The sequence below is a fragment of the Harpegnathos saltator genome, unplaced genomic scaffold (genome assembly GCF_003227715.2).
Source record: "Harpegnathos saltator strain DR-91 unplaced genomic scaffold, Hsal_v8.6 scaffold192, whole genome shotgun sequence".
NCBI classification, from domain to species: Eukaryota; Metazoa; Arthropoda; class Insecta; order Hymenoptera; family Formicidae; genus Harpegnathos; species Harpegnathos saltator.
The window spans coordinates 852,627-872,841 of NW_020229975.1; the positions used below are offsets into that span (position 1 = coordinate 852,627).

General features: G+C 37.0%; 4 protein-coding genes across 9 annotated transcripts in view; 2 read left to right on the forward strand and 2 right to left on the reverse strand.

The window, feature by feature from the left end:
* The first annotated feature begins 955 nt into the window (after positions 1-955).
* Positions 956-2,897, forward strand: LOC105191378 (alpha- and gamma-adaptin-binding protein p34). Its single transcript, XM_011154731.3, has 6 exons — positions 956-1,150; positions 1,352-1,521; positions 1,591-1,705; positions 2,012-2,161; positions 2,257-2,367; positions 2,485-2,897. The coding sequence occupies exons 1-6, from the start codon at positions 1,087-1,089 to the stop codon at positions 2,661-2,663; spliced, it is 789 nt and encodes a 262-aa protein (XP_011153033.1). The 5' UTR covers positions 956-1,086; the 3' UTR covers positions 2,664-2,897.
* Positions 2,898-3,525: 628 nt separating this feature from the next.
* Positions 3,526-5,427, reverse strand: LOC105191377 (transmembrane protein 177). Its single transcript, XM_011154730.2, has 3 exons — positions 5,399-5,427; positions 4,940-5,083; positions 3,526-4,725 (listed from the first exon to the last, which is right to left on the reverse strand). The coding sequence occupies exons 2-3, from the start codon at positions 5,068-5,070 to the stop codon at positions 3,966-3,968; spliced, it is 891 nt and encodes a 296-aa protein (XP_011153032.1). The 5' UTR covers positions 5,071-5,083; positions 5,399-5,427; the 3' UTR covers positions 3,526-3,965.
* A 1,854-nt stretch (positions 5,428-7,281) lies between these two features.
* On the forward strand, positions 7,282-12,841 carry morula (anaphase promoting complex subunit morula). Of its 2 annotated transcripts, none has more exons than XM_011154729.2 (9): positions 7,282-7,580; positions 7,663-7,755; positions 8,869-9,307; positions 9,417-9,661; positions 9,859-10,039; positions 10,130-10,355; positions 10,433-10,617; positions 10,742-11,287; positions 11,369-12,841. In XM_011154729.2, the coding sequence occupies exons 2-9, from the start codon at positions 7,681-7,683 to the stop codon at positions 11,812-11,814; spliced, it is 2,343 nt and encodes a 780-aa protein (XP_011153031.1). In that variant the 5' UTR covers positions 7,282-7,580; positions 7,663-7,680; the 3' UTR covers positions 11,815-12,841. The 2 variants fall into 2 exon arrangements, with proteins under 2 accessions (XP_011153031.1, XP_011153030.1); XM_011154728.2 differs by having other exon boundaries at positions 7,282-7,576.
* Positions 12,842-13,422: 581 nt separating this feature from the next.
* Positions 13,423-20,215, reverse strand: part of how (protein held out wings) — a 41,701-nt gene continuing 34,908 nt past the window's right edge. For all 5 annotated transcript variants that reach the window (XM_019845159.2, XM_011154725.2, XM_011154727.3 and 2 more), the window contains one exon: positions 13,423-16,005. Coding sequence is in view for 1 of the 5 variants with exons in the window: in XM_011154727.3 (XP_011153029.1) it covers positions 15,992-16,005 (14 nt within the window). In the remaining 4 variants the exon portion in view is untranslated. The remainder of the gene's footprint in view (positions 16,006-20,215) is intronic.

Sequence of the window (20,215 nt, forward strand, 5' to 3'; positions counted from 1 at the left end):
GTAATATTTTTAAATCTGTATCGAAAACATATTTCGAAGTATCTTCTGATATCATCTTCTTATACGTATAAACATAAATATCTTATGTAATAATATTTGCGTTTATAAAAAATATTTTTATATGTATTTTCTGCAATGTTTTCTCTTCCACCTTTTCTTTTCTAAATTATTATGTTAGCCCAAGTAACACACGTTATCCTAAAGACGTCCTACAATAATATCCTAGGGATATACAAATGTCCGTTATTTTAAATCCTACAGATATCCTATGGATATCTCTTTTAGTAATAATTTTTGGAAACTGAAAGTTTCTGAAAAGGGACTAAAGTTACTAAAAAGGATATCCGTAGGATATCTGTAGGATCTAAAACAACGGACATTTGTATATCCCCAAGATATTGCAGTATTCCAGAATGATGTCTGTCGGATCTTGAGTCTGAGATAAAGTGTGCTGTGTGGAAGGAACCAAATACTAAATAGTTACATAGATTAATTTATTTACGTTGTATACATAATATTTATGACGTAATTTAAATTATAATTATATTATTTGGTACAACATTTTTGTATCAGTTCGCCAATTTTCCAATTGTAATCTTCGCATAATCATCATGGAAAAATCAAAAGCCCAGTTATTGAAAGCAAACTTAAAATTTCAACAAACTTTAAACATTCGAACATGAAAATATCGAATTTTGATAATCGATTACATTTAGATATATAAAAAGTAACTGAAACAAAGATTAGATAAATTTTCATCCTGTTGCTAATGAGAAATGAATTATTTTGGTTAATAATAGATTATTAGAATATAAAAGAAAATCGGGTTTGAGAAATCTTTATCTTTAGATGGAAATTAATTATTTTCTTTAAGAAAACTGAAGAGTCGAACATCGACTCATCGATTCTACATAGTCATCTCTTTCTATATCGTATCGAACAGAGAAGTGCAACCTAATCTAACCCAACTTCTAACCTTCAACTGTGATTGATGTAATTCAAATATTTATTCGCACGTATATTTGTCGTAATTCAATAATACTTTACTAATAATTTCGTTAAATATACATATTTGAATTTGTTATAATGAATTTACCTAAATTATTAATCATTAGTACGAAAGAAGGAAAGGCAAGAGAAATAGCAGAGAGTGAGTAAAATTGGCAAAAATTTTTGCCATAAAATCGATATACAGTCAGATTTTCTGCGAAATCTTGCTCATAATTTTATTTTCTCTTGTGTGATTGTTAAATAGTATAGCTAACAATAAATTATTATTAGTATAGCTTGGTTGTTATGTTTTTGCATATTAAATTGTTTACAAAGGTGTCTTTATATTTTTTTAATATAGACATAGGTGCAGAACGCTTATCAGAGCAAAATGATACTATGGATTATCTGTGGAACATTGATAACAAATATTACACATCACAGATTTCAGTGTGTACCATAGAAAACTTAACTGTTAAACCTTCAATGGAGGGAGTGATTGCACTGATCCTTTATCATGATCCACAGGCAGTAAGACACAAACTTGTAGGAAATTTAACAATGATGTTAATATATTTTGATAGCGATTGATTTTCGTAGGACAAAGTTGATCAAGAACTAGAACACTTGACATCTTTAATTACTTTGTCGAGTTCAGCTGAAGTACTTTTATTTTCCTGCAGTGCAATATCTGATATGCTTCTAAGGGATAAGGGTACATATTGCAACAAAAAATATTGTTTAACCTTTAGATGATTGTATGTTTCTCAATCAACCTTACAACATTATCATATTAATTCATCTAAGACAGCAACTTTGGTGATCAAATTATTTAAAACACAATATAGTAGATACAGAAGATCCTGGTTTGACTATATATTGCTTTTATATATAAATTTGTTTAAAATATCTTTCAACATAATCAATAGCTTCCAGCCATCTAAGGATAATAACAATATTTTAAAATATACAATATATGGAAAATTGCGATGTAAAATTATTAAATTAATTCTTTTTGTAGTGTTGAGTTGGTGTGTACAAAACAAATTTGAACTGGTTGAATTAGACCAAACAGGAGATTCAGAATCTGATACAGAGGGAAACAAATATGGTATTGAAAGGATCATAGAAGCTCTACAAGCTCATACATGGCCTAACATTGTATTAAAAGGTTGTACATAAAATTATTATTATTAAAATAAAGTGTATAATATTGCCTTCCATTTTCCTTTGTAGACAAATAAAAATTGTACTGTCTTATTACAGATAAACCACGTGTGGAAGAAACACTAGAAGTAAATGAAATTAGAGAATTATTTGAAAACATCCGATTAACTTATGATCCTTCTGAAAGATTACGTATGCAGGACATGTTAGGTCAGTGAAAAACAAGAAACAAAAACATTCGAATATATATTAATATGATTATATATTAATATAAATATGATTATATATTTATAAATATGATTATATATTTTATCAACGAATTTTTAGATGGTATCATGGGTGAACATGCTGACTTTGGAGAATTATTTAGTCGATTAATGGCTATGAAGGAACATGCGGCATCTTTGCCCACGAACGAAAAGCGCAGAGTAGCCGAACAAATAGTTACTGCTTTTTGGAGAGCCATAGGTGGAGATCTTTTAGAAATCGAGGAGACACCTAATTAAAAATCACATTTTTAAATGGGTTGAGACGCAATATTCGTGACGACTGCTGGATATTGGAAGCACGATAAAAAATTTGGTATTGTGTATAGGAATGTACCACGATAAAAGTAGTGTTATCAAGAAAAGTTTCATGCAATTTAAATATATAGAATCGTGTGTGTAATAAAATAAAAAGTTTACTTAGCATTATGAAAATGTATATCTTGTAATTGTATGGAAAATGAAATATAATAATGTGAATAATCTGATATGTATATTAAAATATTGTTTTAACATAATATTATTATTATGCATGTTTTACATTACATTTTTTAACCATACTGGATATATGATAACCATTTATCTGAATCCATAATCAGTAAGATAGGACGGAAAAATACATTAGATTTATAAATAAAAATTATAAAATCAATGACAAAGTAATATATATATATATATATATATATATATACCATCATAAACAATTTCACACATTTTCTTCGCTAATATATTTTAGAGGGATAATAGAACTTTGTAAGAAATAATCTGAAAAATATCTCGACAATAAAAGAAATTAAGAGATAGTCATCTCTGTAAAATATTTGAAATATCAAAATTTAATATCGATGGGATTAGTCTCGCTAAAAATAAAAAGAAATAACCCATTCTCTCTCTCTTTTTCTTGCATAACTCAGGAAAGTGCAAATAAAATTTGTACAAAGTATAAAGAGAAAAAGAAACGAGAAAGTTAAAAATGCGAAATATATAACACGTATAATTGTAAATTTTTATATTGATTTAACAACACACTATATGTATATACATTTGTATAATAATAAATAGATATTATCTTATATATATCATACAGATATAATTAATTTATACAAGAGATATGCTCTCATCTATGATTTAACATGTGCAAAGAAGTGGCGCGTCAGAAGTTATTGTACGTTTTTATGATGGTACTTTGTATAATTAAGAGCAATATTGTACAAAAAATGATGATATGCACAAATATAAATACAACTTGTAATTAATGATGCATATTTATCATGAATATAGAAATAAATGACCAACGGATTTTGCCAACAATGACATATTTTATCATCGCGTCATCATTATCGACAAAGTGAAAAAGATGCACACATATGTATCATACAAATCTACAATGTGATTAAAATTGTAATGATCATCATAGTTGCAGTTAGCAATAATTCAGATTTCGAGTTATAATTGGATAGTGAGAGAAAAAACTCCACTTATCTCATACTTGCTATTATTATCATGTGCTTATCTTGCTATCATCATATATCATGCACTATCTCAATTCAATTGCGAATTGAAGAAATCTCTTCTATAAGTGATTGGTATATGTTTCTGTCGTAAAAAAGTCCTTTCGTTCCCGTTAGAGGTAAATCCTTTCTTGCCGTCTTCCTCTAACAAATACCATAGAGCTTTGTTTCTCATCAACATTTTCTCATAGAACTCTTGCCCACCCTTCACATATTCAGCCCCCAAAGCACACAAGGTTCTGTCATGTTCACTATCCAAACTGTAACTATGGTAATCTTTGATACCAATCCATATAATTGCGCCGAGCAATGTGAAACTCAGATACAACGAGCGACACAGCGTGACATTGCGGTCACGCAACTGAAATCGAAGTGTTATTGTGTTGTACAATATCCATAATACCGCTATGATCACAGCTAATCCGAAAGAATTGAAGCACGGCTCCTCCGCCTGAATTCGTAAGACCTCCCTGGCTATGGCAAACTTTTTTGCACCTTCCGAGAGTATTAGTGAGTTGAGCAAAGCCTTTGCTTCTTCCTGTGACCAGTTTATTGGCTCGTCCTTAATCTGTAATTTATCATGTAGCTCCTCTGTTGTACTGCAAAAGTTTACAGGAATCCCCAGCCTTGCTCCATACTTGGCATTAAGTGTGCCCATCTGAAATACATCTAAACCATGCACACTGAAAGGCTTAATTACTTTTTGAATGTTTTGTGGCAATTTTAGGTCGTCCATCACTTGCTGAATCGTCCTGTGAATATACGGGCTCAGTGGCACTTCAATGTATGATCTACAAATTCGGAAATTATGAGCGTTAAATAATGAAATTATTAATCGGCTATGCTTCTAACATTAAAATATTTTCCAAATATTGTGCTTTCGTGAGTCAAATATATATATTGTAAATCGAGTTACTGTCTATATTTTCATCTTTTCCGAATGCATATTTGAATTGTTGAAAGTTACAGAATAAATACACTGTAACCAGGTTCCTCGTTACTTACTGATATCTGGCCATTATGGATTTGTATCGATTTAGGAATACAGTATGCGGTGTAAGAATTGCATAATATCCAACTGCAGTTGCAGTCACACCCAAAATTGAGTTTCTGAACTTGAAAGATGGTATCCTCATGCTTTTCGCGACTCTGAAAGTAAAAGTAAAAGTACATCCTTTGCCTTATCTCTGATATAATCAGTATGCTGTTGTATAATAAGCAGCTGACTCATAGATCTCTCTTCACTCTACGTGATACCGCAGATGATGTATCGAAATTTATTCATTTAGTAAGAGTCATAAGTCAAAACTGAAGAATTATGTTAAAACAAAAATGATATAATCTTCGAGTATGTTTTTGTGCCGTTACTTCTCACATAAGTCAGTTATATTTTAAAATTAAAATTTAATTCATACTGAAAAGTTTAATAGGTTAATAAAAATCACATTCCTTCACGTTACTTACTTTAGTATTTTACGAAAATTATGAAATAACAAAATATTTGTACTTTAAAAATGTAATAGATTATAGTGTAAATATAAAATATATTTATATATATTATAATATATATTTATATATATTATTATATGATAAAATGCAATAACAATGCTTAACTTAACCTAAAATCTTTCTATCTAAATTCAAGGGTATAAAAGCCGAAAGGCTTGCTTGATCGTGCTGTTTGAACTTTTTGCACTTTTCGCACTCAAGCTAACGGCATATGCTGGATTCACACTGCATCCGACGTACGTTGTACGATGCTCCGCAACCAATCAAAAAGCAGGATTTTACTTCGTATCATTGGATCGCTTGGCCGTCCGTCATCGTCCGATGTCGGACGAAATGTTGGTCATGATTCAACATTTGTCGTACGATAACGCATGGTATGAAGGGCAATCTGGACAAAATTGGGAAAAGATGGTATACCTTACTCATCTTAATATATTATAAAGTTTATGTCATTAGAGTTGTCGAATAGACAGAATAGAGTTTTGTTACTTAGTTTGAGACATTTTAGCACACAAGACATTTTAGCATACAAGACATTTTTTCATGTCAGACTTTTTTCATACAAGACATTTCTTATGATCGGAAAGTAGGTGATAAAGTAGAGTTAACAATAGTGAAGAAAAATATTACATATATATATATATTACACATATCTTGTTGCCCGTACATAACTACACTTATGCGTATTTCTTGCTGTCATGAGTCTGTGCCATTGGCTGTCACTAGACGATTGCGCATTCGACCTGCGCAGACAAGGAAAGAAAACTTCCCCGATATCTTGCCTCTCTCACCGTTCTGCCAAACCCGCTATGCTCAGTTTATTATATATGTCTATGGAATAAATAAATATCAATTCTAACTTTTTAGGTTATGCGCATATTACTATTAAGGCTCGTCTACATTAGCTGTAAGAGTAAGGCTGTAAGGTTGCAAGACACGAAATGAAATATTTTCACTCGCTGACAGCTTACGTTACAGCCTTACAGCCTTACTCTTACAGCTATTGTAGACGAGCCTTTAGAGGAACTGTAGTCACCATTAACCATTTACGCCACCTACAGACTTTAAATCGTATTAGTTAACGTATGCAGTATGAACAGCATTTCGTACGGCTTCGTACCGTCGGATAACGGACGACGCACGTCGGATGCAGTGTGAATCCAGTGCTGCGATTCTGTAACTCGTTATTAGAGTTAACGACACTTTCGTTATCGTTGCGCAGCTTTTATATACCGTAGAAAAGCTGCGCAACAATAACGAAACTGTCGTTAACTCCAATAACGAGTTACAGAATCGCAGCACAGCAATACGGTGGTTATTTTTTATGTTGGATCTAGTAAAATCTGGTAACATATTAGAAATGCACCAATCAATTAATTCTTTAGGATTCATTAATTCTCTGAAATAAATAAATTCTTTAGAATTAATTAATTGTTTGGAATCATTACTATATCAGTTCAGGATCACATTAGCAGTAGCTGTTTACTTGTTTCATTGTTGCCCTGCCCCGCGGCTTTGACCCAGAGCAAAGCTAATGAGGCCACGGCTCCTGCGCCACTGCCCCGCGGCCTCACTAGCTTTGCTACTCTGGATCAAAGCCGCGGGGCAGCGCAGCGGCGCAGGAGCTAGGTGCCGAGCTGCGCGACGGCGACGTGATAGAATAGAAATAGTGATAAAAATTATCGCTACCCATTGCACATTGGCTGCGTTCAGCAGAACAAAGTGATCAGTGAGCGCTTAGTGATTCTCGCTCCGGATTGGTAAATACTTCTGGGTCTATGAAGAATCTAAACGAATGCTCCAATCACAGACAATAATCACTAAACGCTCACTGATCATTTTGTTCTACTGAACGCAGCCATTGGCATCGTAGTTGATGATGTGCACGGTTGTGCAGAGCGCGCCTCATACTGGGCTCGGCTAGAAGTGATCTATGACCTCTCTCCATCTTCTCTCTGCTGGCCGTAGCTATTTCCAAACACAGTTTAATTTTTATACTTTTAGTTCTTCAATGGTAACTCGGAAAGTAATGGAAAATAATTTTTTGTGAATCTGTGTGGCGTTTTTGTGAAGAAATAAATTTCATCCATATTATCAATAACATCAAAAACACTATCGTCTAAAAGATATAAGGTAGGTAAGATATCGTACGATAATCAATTTTATAAAATAAAAATAATAGATGCCAAAATGATCGAGATGATATCATCTATTTCTAGTGACCCTTGGTTTACACTATGGCGAAAATGGAATATGCTCTGGATGATTTATTTACCTGGATAAAACGTGCCTTTCCAATGCCTAACACAGAGGTACATTTAATATCTGCAAATACAAATTTCTTCTTTAAACACGCTATATATTTTATTGTATTTGTCTATAGCTTAAGGTAACAACCTCATACAATTAATATAACTCCAAACATATATGTCTATAAATTTTATGTTAACAATCAAAATTTAAAAGAAAAGGTCAATTTGAGCCCACACACGATGTAAAATGTATATTACAATAATTTATTTCTACATAAAACTTGTCAGTACATTAAAACAAAAACGTTTTGGCCCTATATTTGGCCCTTTTTAATGGTTAGAAATGCAAATATACAAATCCAATAATTTCCTCCTATGATGATCAACTGATGTTCTTCAGATAAAGTCATTAGTATCTCTCAGGAACATACTGTACCTCCTCAAACCATGAAGTATCATTGACTCAATAAAAGTTAGAAAATGATTTCTTAGATGTTTCATCTCCAAATATATGCACCATTATGCACTCCTGATACTTGCGTGAGAATCAGGAAATGTCATATTGTATAATCATTCTTTTAACTTTATATGTTGAAATATGGAGGACTATTGCAATGTAATAATTCAATAAGAAAACAATTGGTCAAGCTTTTACACATTGAATACGATGTATATGTAACAAAGATTTTATACATAACATTTGAGATGTCAACTCAAATGGAAATTGCTTATATTTATACACTTAACAAGTAAAGAAAGCAATCATATTCAAATCTCATACATGTTTGAATGACACCTGAGAATATTAAGAATGGAATAATATGAAACTTTTAATAACAAAGTATCTGCAAATTTACATCGCCTATAGATTGTTTTATGTATAACATTTCAGAAATTATATACCTTTTGTAACATGACTCACAATCTAGAATTTCCAGATTGTCAAAATCAATTTTGTATTATTTTTATATCAATATATGCAATCAATATATGATATCTTATAATAATTTCTTACTTTGAATCTTTTATACTTCTCTTTCAAAATTCATGTTGTATTCAGCTATCATGTAATTGTCGTAAAATATGACGCATGCAAGAAATAAGAGTTGATCTAAAAAGTATATTTTTCAAACTTGGAATTTGAGAATAGTCTATAGTAATTGTTCCTTGCAGATTGAAGATGAGTGTACAGAGGAGGAAGTTGAAGATATATTGATAAACATACGAGCTCTAAATATAATATCTTTTGTTGAGGATCTCGTTATTCATGATGTAGAGCAGTATATTCGTTGGCATGTGGCTCCAATGTTCTGGAAGAAGTTTAAAAACACAGAGGATAGTCAACAGGGTTTTGAGTTATTCAAGACTGCTGTGGATGATCTATACACTAGCCTCACAAAGTTCCTACCACTTTTAAAGAGATTAGAGTATTTGAAGCAAGACAAGAATGATAAGGATATGTTGACCACAAGTAGTAATATACAAGCACAGTTCAAACTAACCGTACGGGCAACATTATTGAGCCAACTACCTCTATGTCATGAGTGTATTGTGGGACATTTCTATAAGATTGCTTTCAATGTATTCTGCAACACGGATAATTTGTCACAAGGTGAATTACAAATGCATGGTCTACTATGTGTGGTCATTTCTATTTTCATGGTAATTAAAGTTCATCTTAAAAAATAGGAAATGTAACAGAAATGCGTATTTCCAAACAGAAAAAGAAGAGACATCACTCAACGAGGTCCAATGTACAGGATGCAACCAGGAGATGGAGAAATGCCAATGTCAAATGATAGTTTACATGTTCCATGAAACAAACAGAAAGCTCATTGAGCTAGAACTATTGGAGAGACTAGTGGGAAACATGCTCACATCGCTAATTCATATTCGCATCGAGAATCACGTGATTCAGTCGTGCGACAAGACGTTTGACGTTTCTCAATTGATCCCGTTGGAAAATGTATGTTAATTATTACTGCATATTTATATATTAATATTAGAATAATATAACAAAGTAGTATATAATAGCAATAAAATAATAAATTACTATTATTGTATATAGTGCATTATTTGTATGGTACTTTTGTATAATATTGATATTAAAATAAATATGTCTTTCTGTACACGCATTGACGTATTTCGCTCGCATTTTTGCAGTGGCTCGAGACGGTCGTTATGAGCTGGTTGATACGCATTTATTCCGGCGGTTTCTCCAAAACGGTGGCGCTCAGCGACGAAGTACGCAATGCCATAAACACATTCAAGCGAAAGCTGTCTCACTTCCTATATGAGACGTATATCAAGGTCAGGGTCGATCATCTCTTTAGTATAATCATAGGTATATTTCGCCTTACACCTACCAAAGTTCTATGTTTTTTTCTTTTTTAACAATAGTGCAATGATCTCCATGCATGTTTGTTTTTTCCAGAGTATCCAGAGTCGCAAGCAGCGGTGGAGGATTTGCGGATTTGCCTGGAACGAACTGATCTACGTAGATTTCTCGTCAACACCCTGCAGGAGGCAATCAAAACGCGTCTCTTGCATCCTGGCGTGAACACACCTGACATAGTAACCGCTTACATCGCCGCGATCAAGGCGTTGAAACACCTAGACTCGACCGGAGTTCTTCTGGAGACCGTGACGGAGCCTGTCAAGTGAGATTTGTTTCGTCTCGTTTCATCGCGCGTTCTGATTGAAGGACTAGCATTTCATTCAAATATGTTTTCTGTAGGACTTACTTGAAGAGTCGAGAGGATACCGTGCGCTCCGTAGTCAACAGCTTACTCGATGATTCACCGAGCGAATTGGCCGACGAATTAGCGAAGGGTGAATGTCTGCAATTGGACGATGGTTCGGCAGATGACGAGACCGAGGATTGGGAGAAGTGGATGCCCGATCCGGTGGACGCTGATCCCGGTGAGTTCTCGTGAACCTCTATCACGACTATTGTCGGAAGCAAAATGTGATTTCCTCTCGCTAGGATTTTCTTTGATGAAATTAAGTTGTCTTTGTCCTAATTAGATGAATTTTTTCTCAACAGGTAAATCGACCCAACGCAAAGATGTCGACATAATCTCGTCGTTGGTAAACGTTTATGGCAGCCAAGATCTATTCGTCAATGAATACCGTACATTACTCGCGGATAGATTACTGTCGCAATTGAATTATCATACAGAGCGTGAGATTCGTCATTTGGAGCTGCTGAAGAGACGCTTCGGCGAGAATCAGCTACACTACTGCGAGGTCATGCTGAAGGATGTGTACGATTCCAAGAGGATAGACGGCAACATCCACTCAGACACTAGCTACAACCTACACCGCGAACATTTTCCCACGTCGGCGCTTATACTCTCCGCGCAGTTTTGGCCGCCGTTCAAGGAGGACTGGAAGCTGGAGTTGCCGAGCGTCGTACAGGATCAACTGAACAAGTACGTGAAGGCGTTCGAGGCGTTGAAGGGCAACCGAACGCTCTGCTGGAAGCCACACTTAGGCAACGTCAATTTGGAGATCGAGTTGAAAGGTAGAAAATTGGACATCAACGTTACGCCGGTGCACGCGACTATCATCTTGCATTACCAAGATAAGAGTAAGGATTCTTAATACGCCGAATTGCTTGCGATTGCTAATTTCGATGATGCCGTCGTTAACTAAGGGCTGTTTTTTGCAGATGAATGGGCTCTGGAGGACCTGGCGGAGGTGATGCACGCTCCACCGACTGTTCTGCGACGCAAGATAGCGTTCTGGGTGTCGCAAGGTCTGCTGAAAGAAACTACAAACGACGTGTATGTGCTGCAAGAGGAAAGTACGTACATGAGCCGCTTGTCGGCGGACATTGTCGAGGAGGAGGAGAGTGAGAGTGCGATGGCCTCAGCCAGCGATCAGCGGGAGGAAGAGTTGCAGGTGTTCTGGTCGTATATCGTCGGGATGTTAACAAATCTTGACTCGATGCCGCTAGAGAGGATACACCAGATGCTGAAGATGTTCGCATCGCAAGGACCGGGCACTGTGGAGTGCGGCTTGCCTGAATTGAAGCATTTCCTTGACCGTAAAGTCCGAGAACATCAGTTACTATTCACTGGCGGTCTGTATCGCTTGCCGAAGTCGATCATGTAAAACGTGTGTTACGTTTTAAGGCCAGTCTTTGTACTATATGTATATTGTATATGTGATAGATATTTTTCTGAGCATAAATTTCAATAGCGACATTCGATCACGATGTGAGTCGCAAAATAATTTAAGTAGTCAAGTGATGCACTATAAAGTGATAACAATTGTTCAAGTGATAAAATTATCAAGTGAGTTTCATCTTTTGTCCATAGACCGCGATGTATTCTTTTTTTCTACAATATCTCGAATGTATTTTGACATTGTTGTTTTTGTGATATTGAATGTCCTCATATTTCGATATCTCGCTGACGCTGACATCAATTCAAACGTAAATATGATCGTGCAGTGTCAAATAAGTGTGTCGAGTATTGAAAAAATATTTTTATTGCCATTCATCGTAGTATTTATACATATCTGTATAAACTATTTCGTTTGCACTTTCACTGCATACCTCGTGAATTTACTTTCATTTTTTCATTTCTTTTTTTTCTTGTAAGTAGCGTACAGTACTACGATTCGTAATCATTCAGATCTTGCAGAGATTTCGATAAATCAGGATTGCTTTGCATTGTCACTTATACAATAATATTGCCACGTATCCTGCACATATCAACATTAAAATAAAATATGAAACTAAAAAATTATATCGTAATAAATTTCGGCAAAAGAACTATAATATATATAGTTCTATATACATATTACATAATATAATAAATGTAAATTCGCATGCCATAAGATCTAACAAGATTGCCTGCACATATATAATATTTCTTATATAAATTTGTATGTATACACGTGTATATAAATATGATAACAGAATACAAATAAATTACACTGGTGTTTACTTCTATTTAGCTAGTGAAAATATTGCTAGAAATGTATAGAATGTTTGTATATGCGTGATCGAATATATTATAATTATTATTCATACATTGTGACTTTTTTTCTACAATTCGAAATTTTGCCAACTGTGCAAACTTTTTTATTTTTTCAACACGATGGGTACCTGCTAGGAATATAGATCCATTCTTTTATACATGAATATATGACAAAAATCATTTTATACCGCAAACGAATTGAACGAAGAAGTAAACCGCAGCCATATTTATTCATATCGTACGGAGATGTTTGACTGAGTCAATGCGTATGTATAATACATTATGTATACATGCGTAATAATTTACGTTCTCACGCGCGTATATATATATTAGACAGCATATACATAAAGAGTATACATATCCGTCTTCTACGACAATAACCGATCGCGTGCACGAAGAACGCGCAAATAACTCGTGTATAATAATCACTAATTTTTTTCCTTTTTCTTTTGCAAATCGAGAACAGTAATGTTCTCCTTTTTCTTTTATCGAATCGATTATTTACGTACAATATATATATAATATATATATATATATCGATGCGAACTTAAGTAGGTCTCAGATCACTCTTTAATGTGTAGCTGTACGCCTTTTTCTTATGTTCTCAGTGCGCTCGTACTACATTATATACACGAAGGACCGAGCTGTGTCGGTGATCTAGGAGAGATTCTCCTTCGGACAAATTCCCAAAAAGTAACCGGCATCGAAAGAACGTGATAATATTTGACACATGATTGACTATACAGGAGTTTCCGTGTAATAACGCAGCGCTGCTCGAAAATTCCTTAATCGTTACACACATATACAGTATGGCAGACCTAAAAAAGAAAGATGTTTGCGACTACATTACAACGATAAAATTGATAATTAAGTAAGTCACTCTCTCACGCACTCTTGCACGTATATGTGGACAGAGATTACGTGTGTATATGTATATATATATATCTGTTTTTCGTTTATATGTATAATTACATGCAAATATAATATCTCGTAGATAATTTCCCGGCGCGTAACGCGATAACAATCGATCATGAACACCCGATTCACGTGTTTGTTCTGTCGTATCTGTTCGTCGTCGTTCTACGCCACCGATGAACGTATACTTAGTTTCAACCGCAGAACTCGTTTTCCAATCATCCCCAGAAGTTAAGTTCTGTCCCATTGGGCGTGACTTTCGAAGTGTGAATGGAGGAAAAAGCGTCTAAACCATATTAAAACCAAATGTACCCACGTATCGTTTCTTTGTAATTTCGTTTCTTTCATCATTCCTTTCGTTTTACATATGTGAGATTCGATAAACCTCGACGAACACCAACGAACGAATCCTGCTTTTGTTTTTTTCTTTTCTTTTCTTTTCTCCATCGACGTATTATTGCACATCAATGAGAAAAAGATTTTTCTCTCTGAATAACGTGTTTTTTCTCTCTTAATACTTTTGGCTGTGTATACATGTATATATAAATACATGATATACATATATATATATATTAAATATATATATATATATATATATATACATATCATAAATGATATACAATGTCATAAATCAATCTCATGCGTATACCCGCGTATTCGACGACGGATGTTTCCTCTTCCTGAAGCCTTCTCTTCGGGATATTCACGATGCTAGGCTACAGGAGTCTTTCAACGGTCTTCGTCGCCGTTGCTTATGTGAGATTCGCACAACGACGAGAAAAACCATTGGGGAAACGCAAGCGACCTGATTCGAAAAGCGCGTTCCTCGTATACTTCCTTAGCCAAAAACGATATGAACGAGAGACAGTGAATTTTGATTGCACAGTTCTAACGCTATGTTGCAGTACAGCCTATACCGATAACGAAGCTCTATCTAAGAACGGTATCGCGGCGATTGCGTGTGGCCGCGCGCACGTAACGTTAACATTAAAAGGCACATTTATGCGAGAGAGTTTCCGTAAAATTCCGACGATCTTTGCGACATGATTGTGGACGTCGCGTGGACGGAAAAAGCAAGAGAGAGAGAGGGAGAGAGAGAGAGAGAAAGAGAGAGAAACGCAGACGCGCGTCGATCGCAATTTTCTCTCGGGCAGAATTTTCCTTCTTTCTTTCTGAGATATATATATATATATATCTCTCTCTCTCTCTCTCTCTCTCTCTCTTCCTTTCTCACACGCGACGAAATCGTTATGGTCGAAAAACGCGCGCGCGCACGCGCGTAAAAATACGTATCCAAGATTGCGAGATTGTCACGTCGGCATCCCCTTCTGTTTTATTTTCCCTTTTTTCTTAAGATACACGGTTATCGTCGTATCTTTCTCGCGCTGTCACCTCCGGTGCAACGAGAGATGCCAGTGCGTGGTCGTAAGTACTGGGTTGGGGAGAGGAAGAAAAAGCGCGAACAACGTTGTTGCACTTTCGCCATCGCGAGAAGAGAGAGAAGATAAAAAAACAAACAAACAAATGAAACACTTTGCGGATGTGTCGCGCAGCCTACAAGACACCCGACGACGAGGAGGCCGGGTGAAATGTATCCGTTAAACTATCCGTCCGAAATATCTAGAACTACACGCTATATTGTTAACTATGCCGCCGCCGCTATGACCGTCGCGCGGAATTCGGATTCCACATACTTGACTCGCCTCCAAAACCAGTCCGGAATAGTTCCACGCGTGTGGTTTTACCGCCGAGAAAGACCGCGTGGATTCTCTCTCATGGCAATGAGAGAGATCATTTCTCCACGATCGCCACGCGGGATCTTTCCTCCGGTTTTCCCTTCCCTTCTTTTTTTCTTTTTGTTTTTTTAGATTATTCTGTCATGATCTTGTCCGCGTGTATCCTGCGAATCTCATCGGGAAATTTACTCGTCGTACTCGTGTCCGCAGTCGAGCTTTTCGCGGAGATACGCAAACAGAGTGATCACCGAAGTACGTCGCTCAGCTGCTCGGCTGAGGACAGAGTCCGACGATATCCGAATATGCACCGTCTACTGCACACTCTCTTATAGCATCACATGTATGATATCATGAAATTTCTGAACGCTGATGTCTTCGTGAAAAGAGGTCGTTGCTCGAGTCGCGATGCGCGATCGGCTCGACTGCGACCTGTCCTATCGTAGTAATAATAATCACATTTATTACACGCAAATGCGCGAGCGCGCGCGAAGAACTACGTCCCGAACATTAAGAGGATACAGGATGATGGATAAGCTTGACGAACGGGGCTGGTGACGCGGACGGCGAAGGTGGTCGGCTGGTTGGTGAACCGATCGAACGCGGGATGCTGTTCCAGAGTCCAGGTGTTAGCACGGGGCGAGTGGATATCCATTGTTAGCACTCCAAGCCTACAGGCCACGGGCAACCGGGGTTAACAAGAAAGAAAAGAAAAAACAGTTTGTTAGTAATCTGATTACATGACTGACCGACGCGTTAACAATTAAGTAACTAGTAATAGCTCGCCAGCTGAGAGAAATACAAGTTAGTGTGAAAAGCAACGCTTCTGTGTGCCTATCGTATGCATATACATACATATGTAAAATGATACGATACCATACCGGCGGTATGATATCATGATACAATATATGATGATATGTTAGGTGTGCACGAAAATTTCAGCCAACGAAACTTTTCGCTTTCGTCTTTCGCGAAGAAACCCGATCTGAGGAGTCGTGGAAAGAGGGGTCATACGGGAAGACACCTCGATGATTGAATCGTATCTTGGAACGTGATGGAAAGGCGAAAATTTGCAAGAGAAGACTGAAGCTTTCGCGCACACCTGATATGATGATATCATCATATATATATATATATATATATATATATATATATATATAATGGTATGGTATAACAATCATGATACAGTCGTATCGGTGCGCCGATTAATTGCCGGTTAAGTCCTCGTGAGAACGCAAATTTTCTCGGTCTTTTCCTCGATCCTGATTAGAGAGACACAGGCGGATGCAACTTTGTTGTCTCGTGCGATTATTATTGTTTCCGCTCGCGAGGGATGCGATCGCGAGCTCGGTTAGAGACCACGGGCAGAAGAGAACCGAGGCGAAGAGAGTTCGCGTCGACGAAGCATTGCTTTGCACACGGGCTCGTGTTGCTACTTTGTTTGTAAAATATTAGTGTGTGAAGCGTCTCGATCCTGCGAACGCGCGATAATCGACAAGATTACAATCTAGACGACTGTAGGTGTGTGATGAGTGATGTGAGACGCGCGAAGGATGTCTCTTCGTGTCGCAAGCCGGTGTCGCTCAGTCGTCTCTCGCGAACTGTTCGTCAACAAATCAGGCTCCGCGACTTCGTCCTCGCGACGACGATGACGAGCGACACCGCTCTCGCTCGTACAGGATTCTCCCCGCGCATAGGACAGTCACAAAATTCTTTGGGCGGTCTTTGGGCGAACGCCACTGTAAGAAGACTCCCTCGGGATAGATGCATCATAGATTCTGCATTCGTTATCTTTATGAAATGTCATGGGGTTACGACTCGATTGTTTAATATCTTCGGAGAAAGAAAAGCATCTCTTGTTTAGGGGAAAATGCTAATGGAATCGTTGAAGAGTTCTGCTTCTTCCACGCTTCTTTACTTCAGATATCGAGGGTCACTGGTGTGCATCTACCCCGTGGCGCGAGAAACGTAGCTGCCTGTTTATACGGAGCAGATACAGGCGAGGAAAGCGCGAATCGATCGATCGATCGTTCGCTGGTTAATCGCTAATTCGTTACACACACGTGTGTGGACTCGTGGTTACTCCCGAATATTACACAGTGAATTTCCGAGAGACAGGCAGCCTACTGGGTGTGCACCTGCCACCATGTAGCACCGGTCAATTGCGAGATTACAACACGGAATTTTGACGTATTGTAGTTATGTGTGGTAGTAGTAGTAATAGTAGTAGTAGTAGTAGTAGTAGTAAGTAAGTAGTAGTAGTAGTAATAGTATTATACGACAGTATTACAACATTTCGTGACCCGCGAAACTATCGAACTTTAGTAATTAATGTCCCATCAGCAAGCAGGTGTCAAAGGCTCATGAACGTTTTTCCATTTCTTTTGTTTTTGTCGTTTTGCACGTGCTATACAGGACAGATATCTATAGTACAATTCCAGGCGTTGCTATTTTTTTTTTTTAAGAAGCGTATTATTAATATACACTATTAAACAGATTCTTGGTACACGTGTATATGACGTATTATGAGTGGTGGAGAAGAGGAGGAGAAGGGGCAGAAGTGATAGTGAAAGATTCGACGAAAGAAACCTTGCAAAAGATTTACTCGAATATTTATGAAAAACGGCAGTAACAAAAAAGGTCATAACGTCAGATAACTATCACACAAACCTGTTTTGATATATTTCGTTTTTCTTTCTTTTTTGGAGAAAAGAATTACGTTGAACAATATTTAATAATAATTAAATATTATGATAAATAATATGATAAACAAATTAATCTGCTACAAAACAAACTTCTACAATGAAGTTCCATAATAAGCAAACCGTCGGAAATGTCATCGATTTTCATGAACTTTGGATATGTTGTAGAACAACAAAAAATATTGCCCGTATTTCGATATTTAAGAATTGAAATGATCCTTTGAAAACAGCGGATTCTATTTTTCATTTTAACGTAATTATTTTTATTATAGTTATCTGTCGAGATTGAATGTAGTTTTCTCGTAGAATCTTCGACTGACCCGCGATTTGTGTGATACCTTTTATGTACATATGTGTTTGATTGTGTGTCTATTATGTATTGTGTTTGTTTGTAAGTAGGAATTAAATACGCCCGAGCGAATAATCCTTTTGTTCGCGCAGCAAGACAATGCCTCCTTTCAATGCGGGCCGGGATAAACGCTGTAATTGCTAAATCTGCGTGCATTTACTTCGACGATCATGCTGTAATAACGTAATCACGTAATTGCGAAATCGAAACTTCCTCGCTGATAATGCCAGTGCCTCTATTCTAGAGTTCGCATAGGAGATATAGTTGTCCAAGATATAGTTTGAAGTAAGTTAAAGAAAAGGATTGTTCGCGCACGAGCGTCTTTTTACGCGCCGTCGTTTTTCGCCGCGAAAACAATTCGCGAAGAAAAGATACTTCGCTATAGAAATTATACGTGTACAATTTCTATTTTAAGCGAATCTCTCACGCAACGATTTTCGTACATCTGTTATCTCGGTTCTATTGAAAACAATTTGTATATGCGTGCGTGTATTATTATCAACTCGAACGTGTGTATGGAGCATTGTTAGTTTATAAATAAAGATGGTGCATTTGTGCAACCTATGTAATTGGCGAAGTTGCATCTATGGTAAGGAATGTCAATCAGAATTATGTAAAAAGAAAGAAATACTGGTTAGTGATAAAAATACGTAAAACGGGCGGGAGATATGCCGTCTTTCTTTTTCTCTTTTTCTTTTCTCTGGCAGCATTTGTCGCGTCCATGAACTATCGTTTTTTCGTCCTCTCGAGCATCTTTTGAACACGGATGAACGAAAAAGAAAATGGAAATACAATCGTTCGATGGATCGTAATAAAAAGCGAAACAGGCGCACGAGAGACATTTTTGCCTGCGTGCGTTTACGGTTTCGCGTTTTGATTTTACTGATTTTCAATCCGAAAGATACGTTCTCGTGTGATAACGATGAGAGATGTTATCTGGACAATATCGATGAGATCAATGTAACATATGAACCTTCGCATCGTACCGCGTTACCATCCTCTCAGTGTTCACATTCGCGTTAGAGATTGATCTTTCGCGGATAATGAACGTTACGTAACAATAATCGTCATTGTTACAAAGTTTAGGATAAAATCGACGGTCCCATATGATAATTGTCGATCTGGATTCTGACGCGAGGACTATTCTCATCCACACGGACAGTCCGTCATCGCAGATGGGAGACTATCCCGATCGGTGCTTGCTTGTAACCGAGATATACGTGCAAAACAGAGGAGGTGCGCACCCATGTTTGCGTTTTGTATGTGAACGACGTGAAATTTCGTCAGAGTCCAGGAGAAAGAAGGGAGGGGACTGCGGAGTATTGTTCGTACCGGATAAAGCCCAGAAAAAGACCTGTCCCGATTCTCAGGGCCGGTTCCAACTTCTTGCTAAGTCAACTGATAGTTAAATCATACGTTTGTCTTTGTTTTTCCTTCGATCTCAGACAAAGACAGACATATATGATTTAACTATCAGTTAACTTACCAAGGAATTGGAACAACCTGCCCTCAGTTTCTCGGGTTTTCCCAACCCTTGTTATTCGATACGAACGTCTCCGGCGGACGTTTTCGGACCTAAGAGCGGGGGGAGTCACGCCTAGGAATGCGATCGCTCACGACGAGAGATCGAGTCTTACAAAAGCACCAAGGAAAGAGAACAAAAAATGTGGAAGAGAAAAAAAAGTAGAGTAACTTCTTACAGGCCGCGCGATTTCCTCAGACGACGCGAGTCAGAGCCACCGGTAGATCGCTCACCCGCGAATTGTTGCACTCGCGATTTCGTCAACGTCGGCGCGCGTTCACCATCGCCAGAAATCTGCGTTAAGAGCG

What these genes read in the sequence shown, in the direction of transcription:
- LOC105191378 (XM_011154731.3), top strand. Translation starts at nt 1,087, where the DNA reads ATGAATTTACCTAAATTATTAATCATTAGTACGAAAGAAGGAAAGGCA. An exon ending in TTTATCATGATCCACAGGCA is followed by an intron (nt 1,522 to 1,590) that starts GTAAGACACAAA and finishes TGATTTTCGTAG; the next exon opens with GACAAAGTTGATCAAGAACT. An exon ending in GCCTAACATTGTATTAAAAG is followed by an intron (nt 2,162 to 2,256) that starts GTTGTACATAAA and finishes GTCTTATTACAG; the next exon opens with ATAAACCACGTGTGGAAGAA.
- LOC105191377 (XM_011154730.2), bottom strand. Translation starts at nt 5,070, where the DNA reads ATGAGGATACCATCTTTCAAGTTCAGAAACTCAATTTTGGGTGTGACT. An exon ending in TCCATAATGGCCAGATATCA is followed by an intron (nt 4,726 to 4,939) that starts GTAAGTAACGAG and finishes CCGAATTTGTAG; the next exon opens with ATCATACATTGAAGTGCCAC.
- morula (XM_011154729.2), top strand. Translation starts at nt 7,681, where the DNA reads ATGGCGAAAATGGAATATGCTCTGGATGATTTATTTACCTGGATAAAA. An exon ending in TTCCAATGCCTAACACAGAG is followed by an intron (nt 7,756 to 8,868) that starts GTACATTTAATA and finishes TGTTCCTTGCAG; the next exon opens with ATTGAAGATGAGTGTACAGA. An exon ending in TCCGGTGGACGCTGATCCCG is followed by an intron (nt 10,618 to 10,741) that starts GTGAGTTCTCGT and finishes TTTTCTCAACAG; the next exon opens with GTAAATCGACCCAACGCAAA.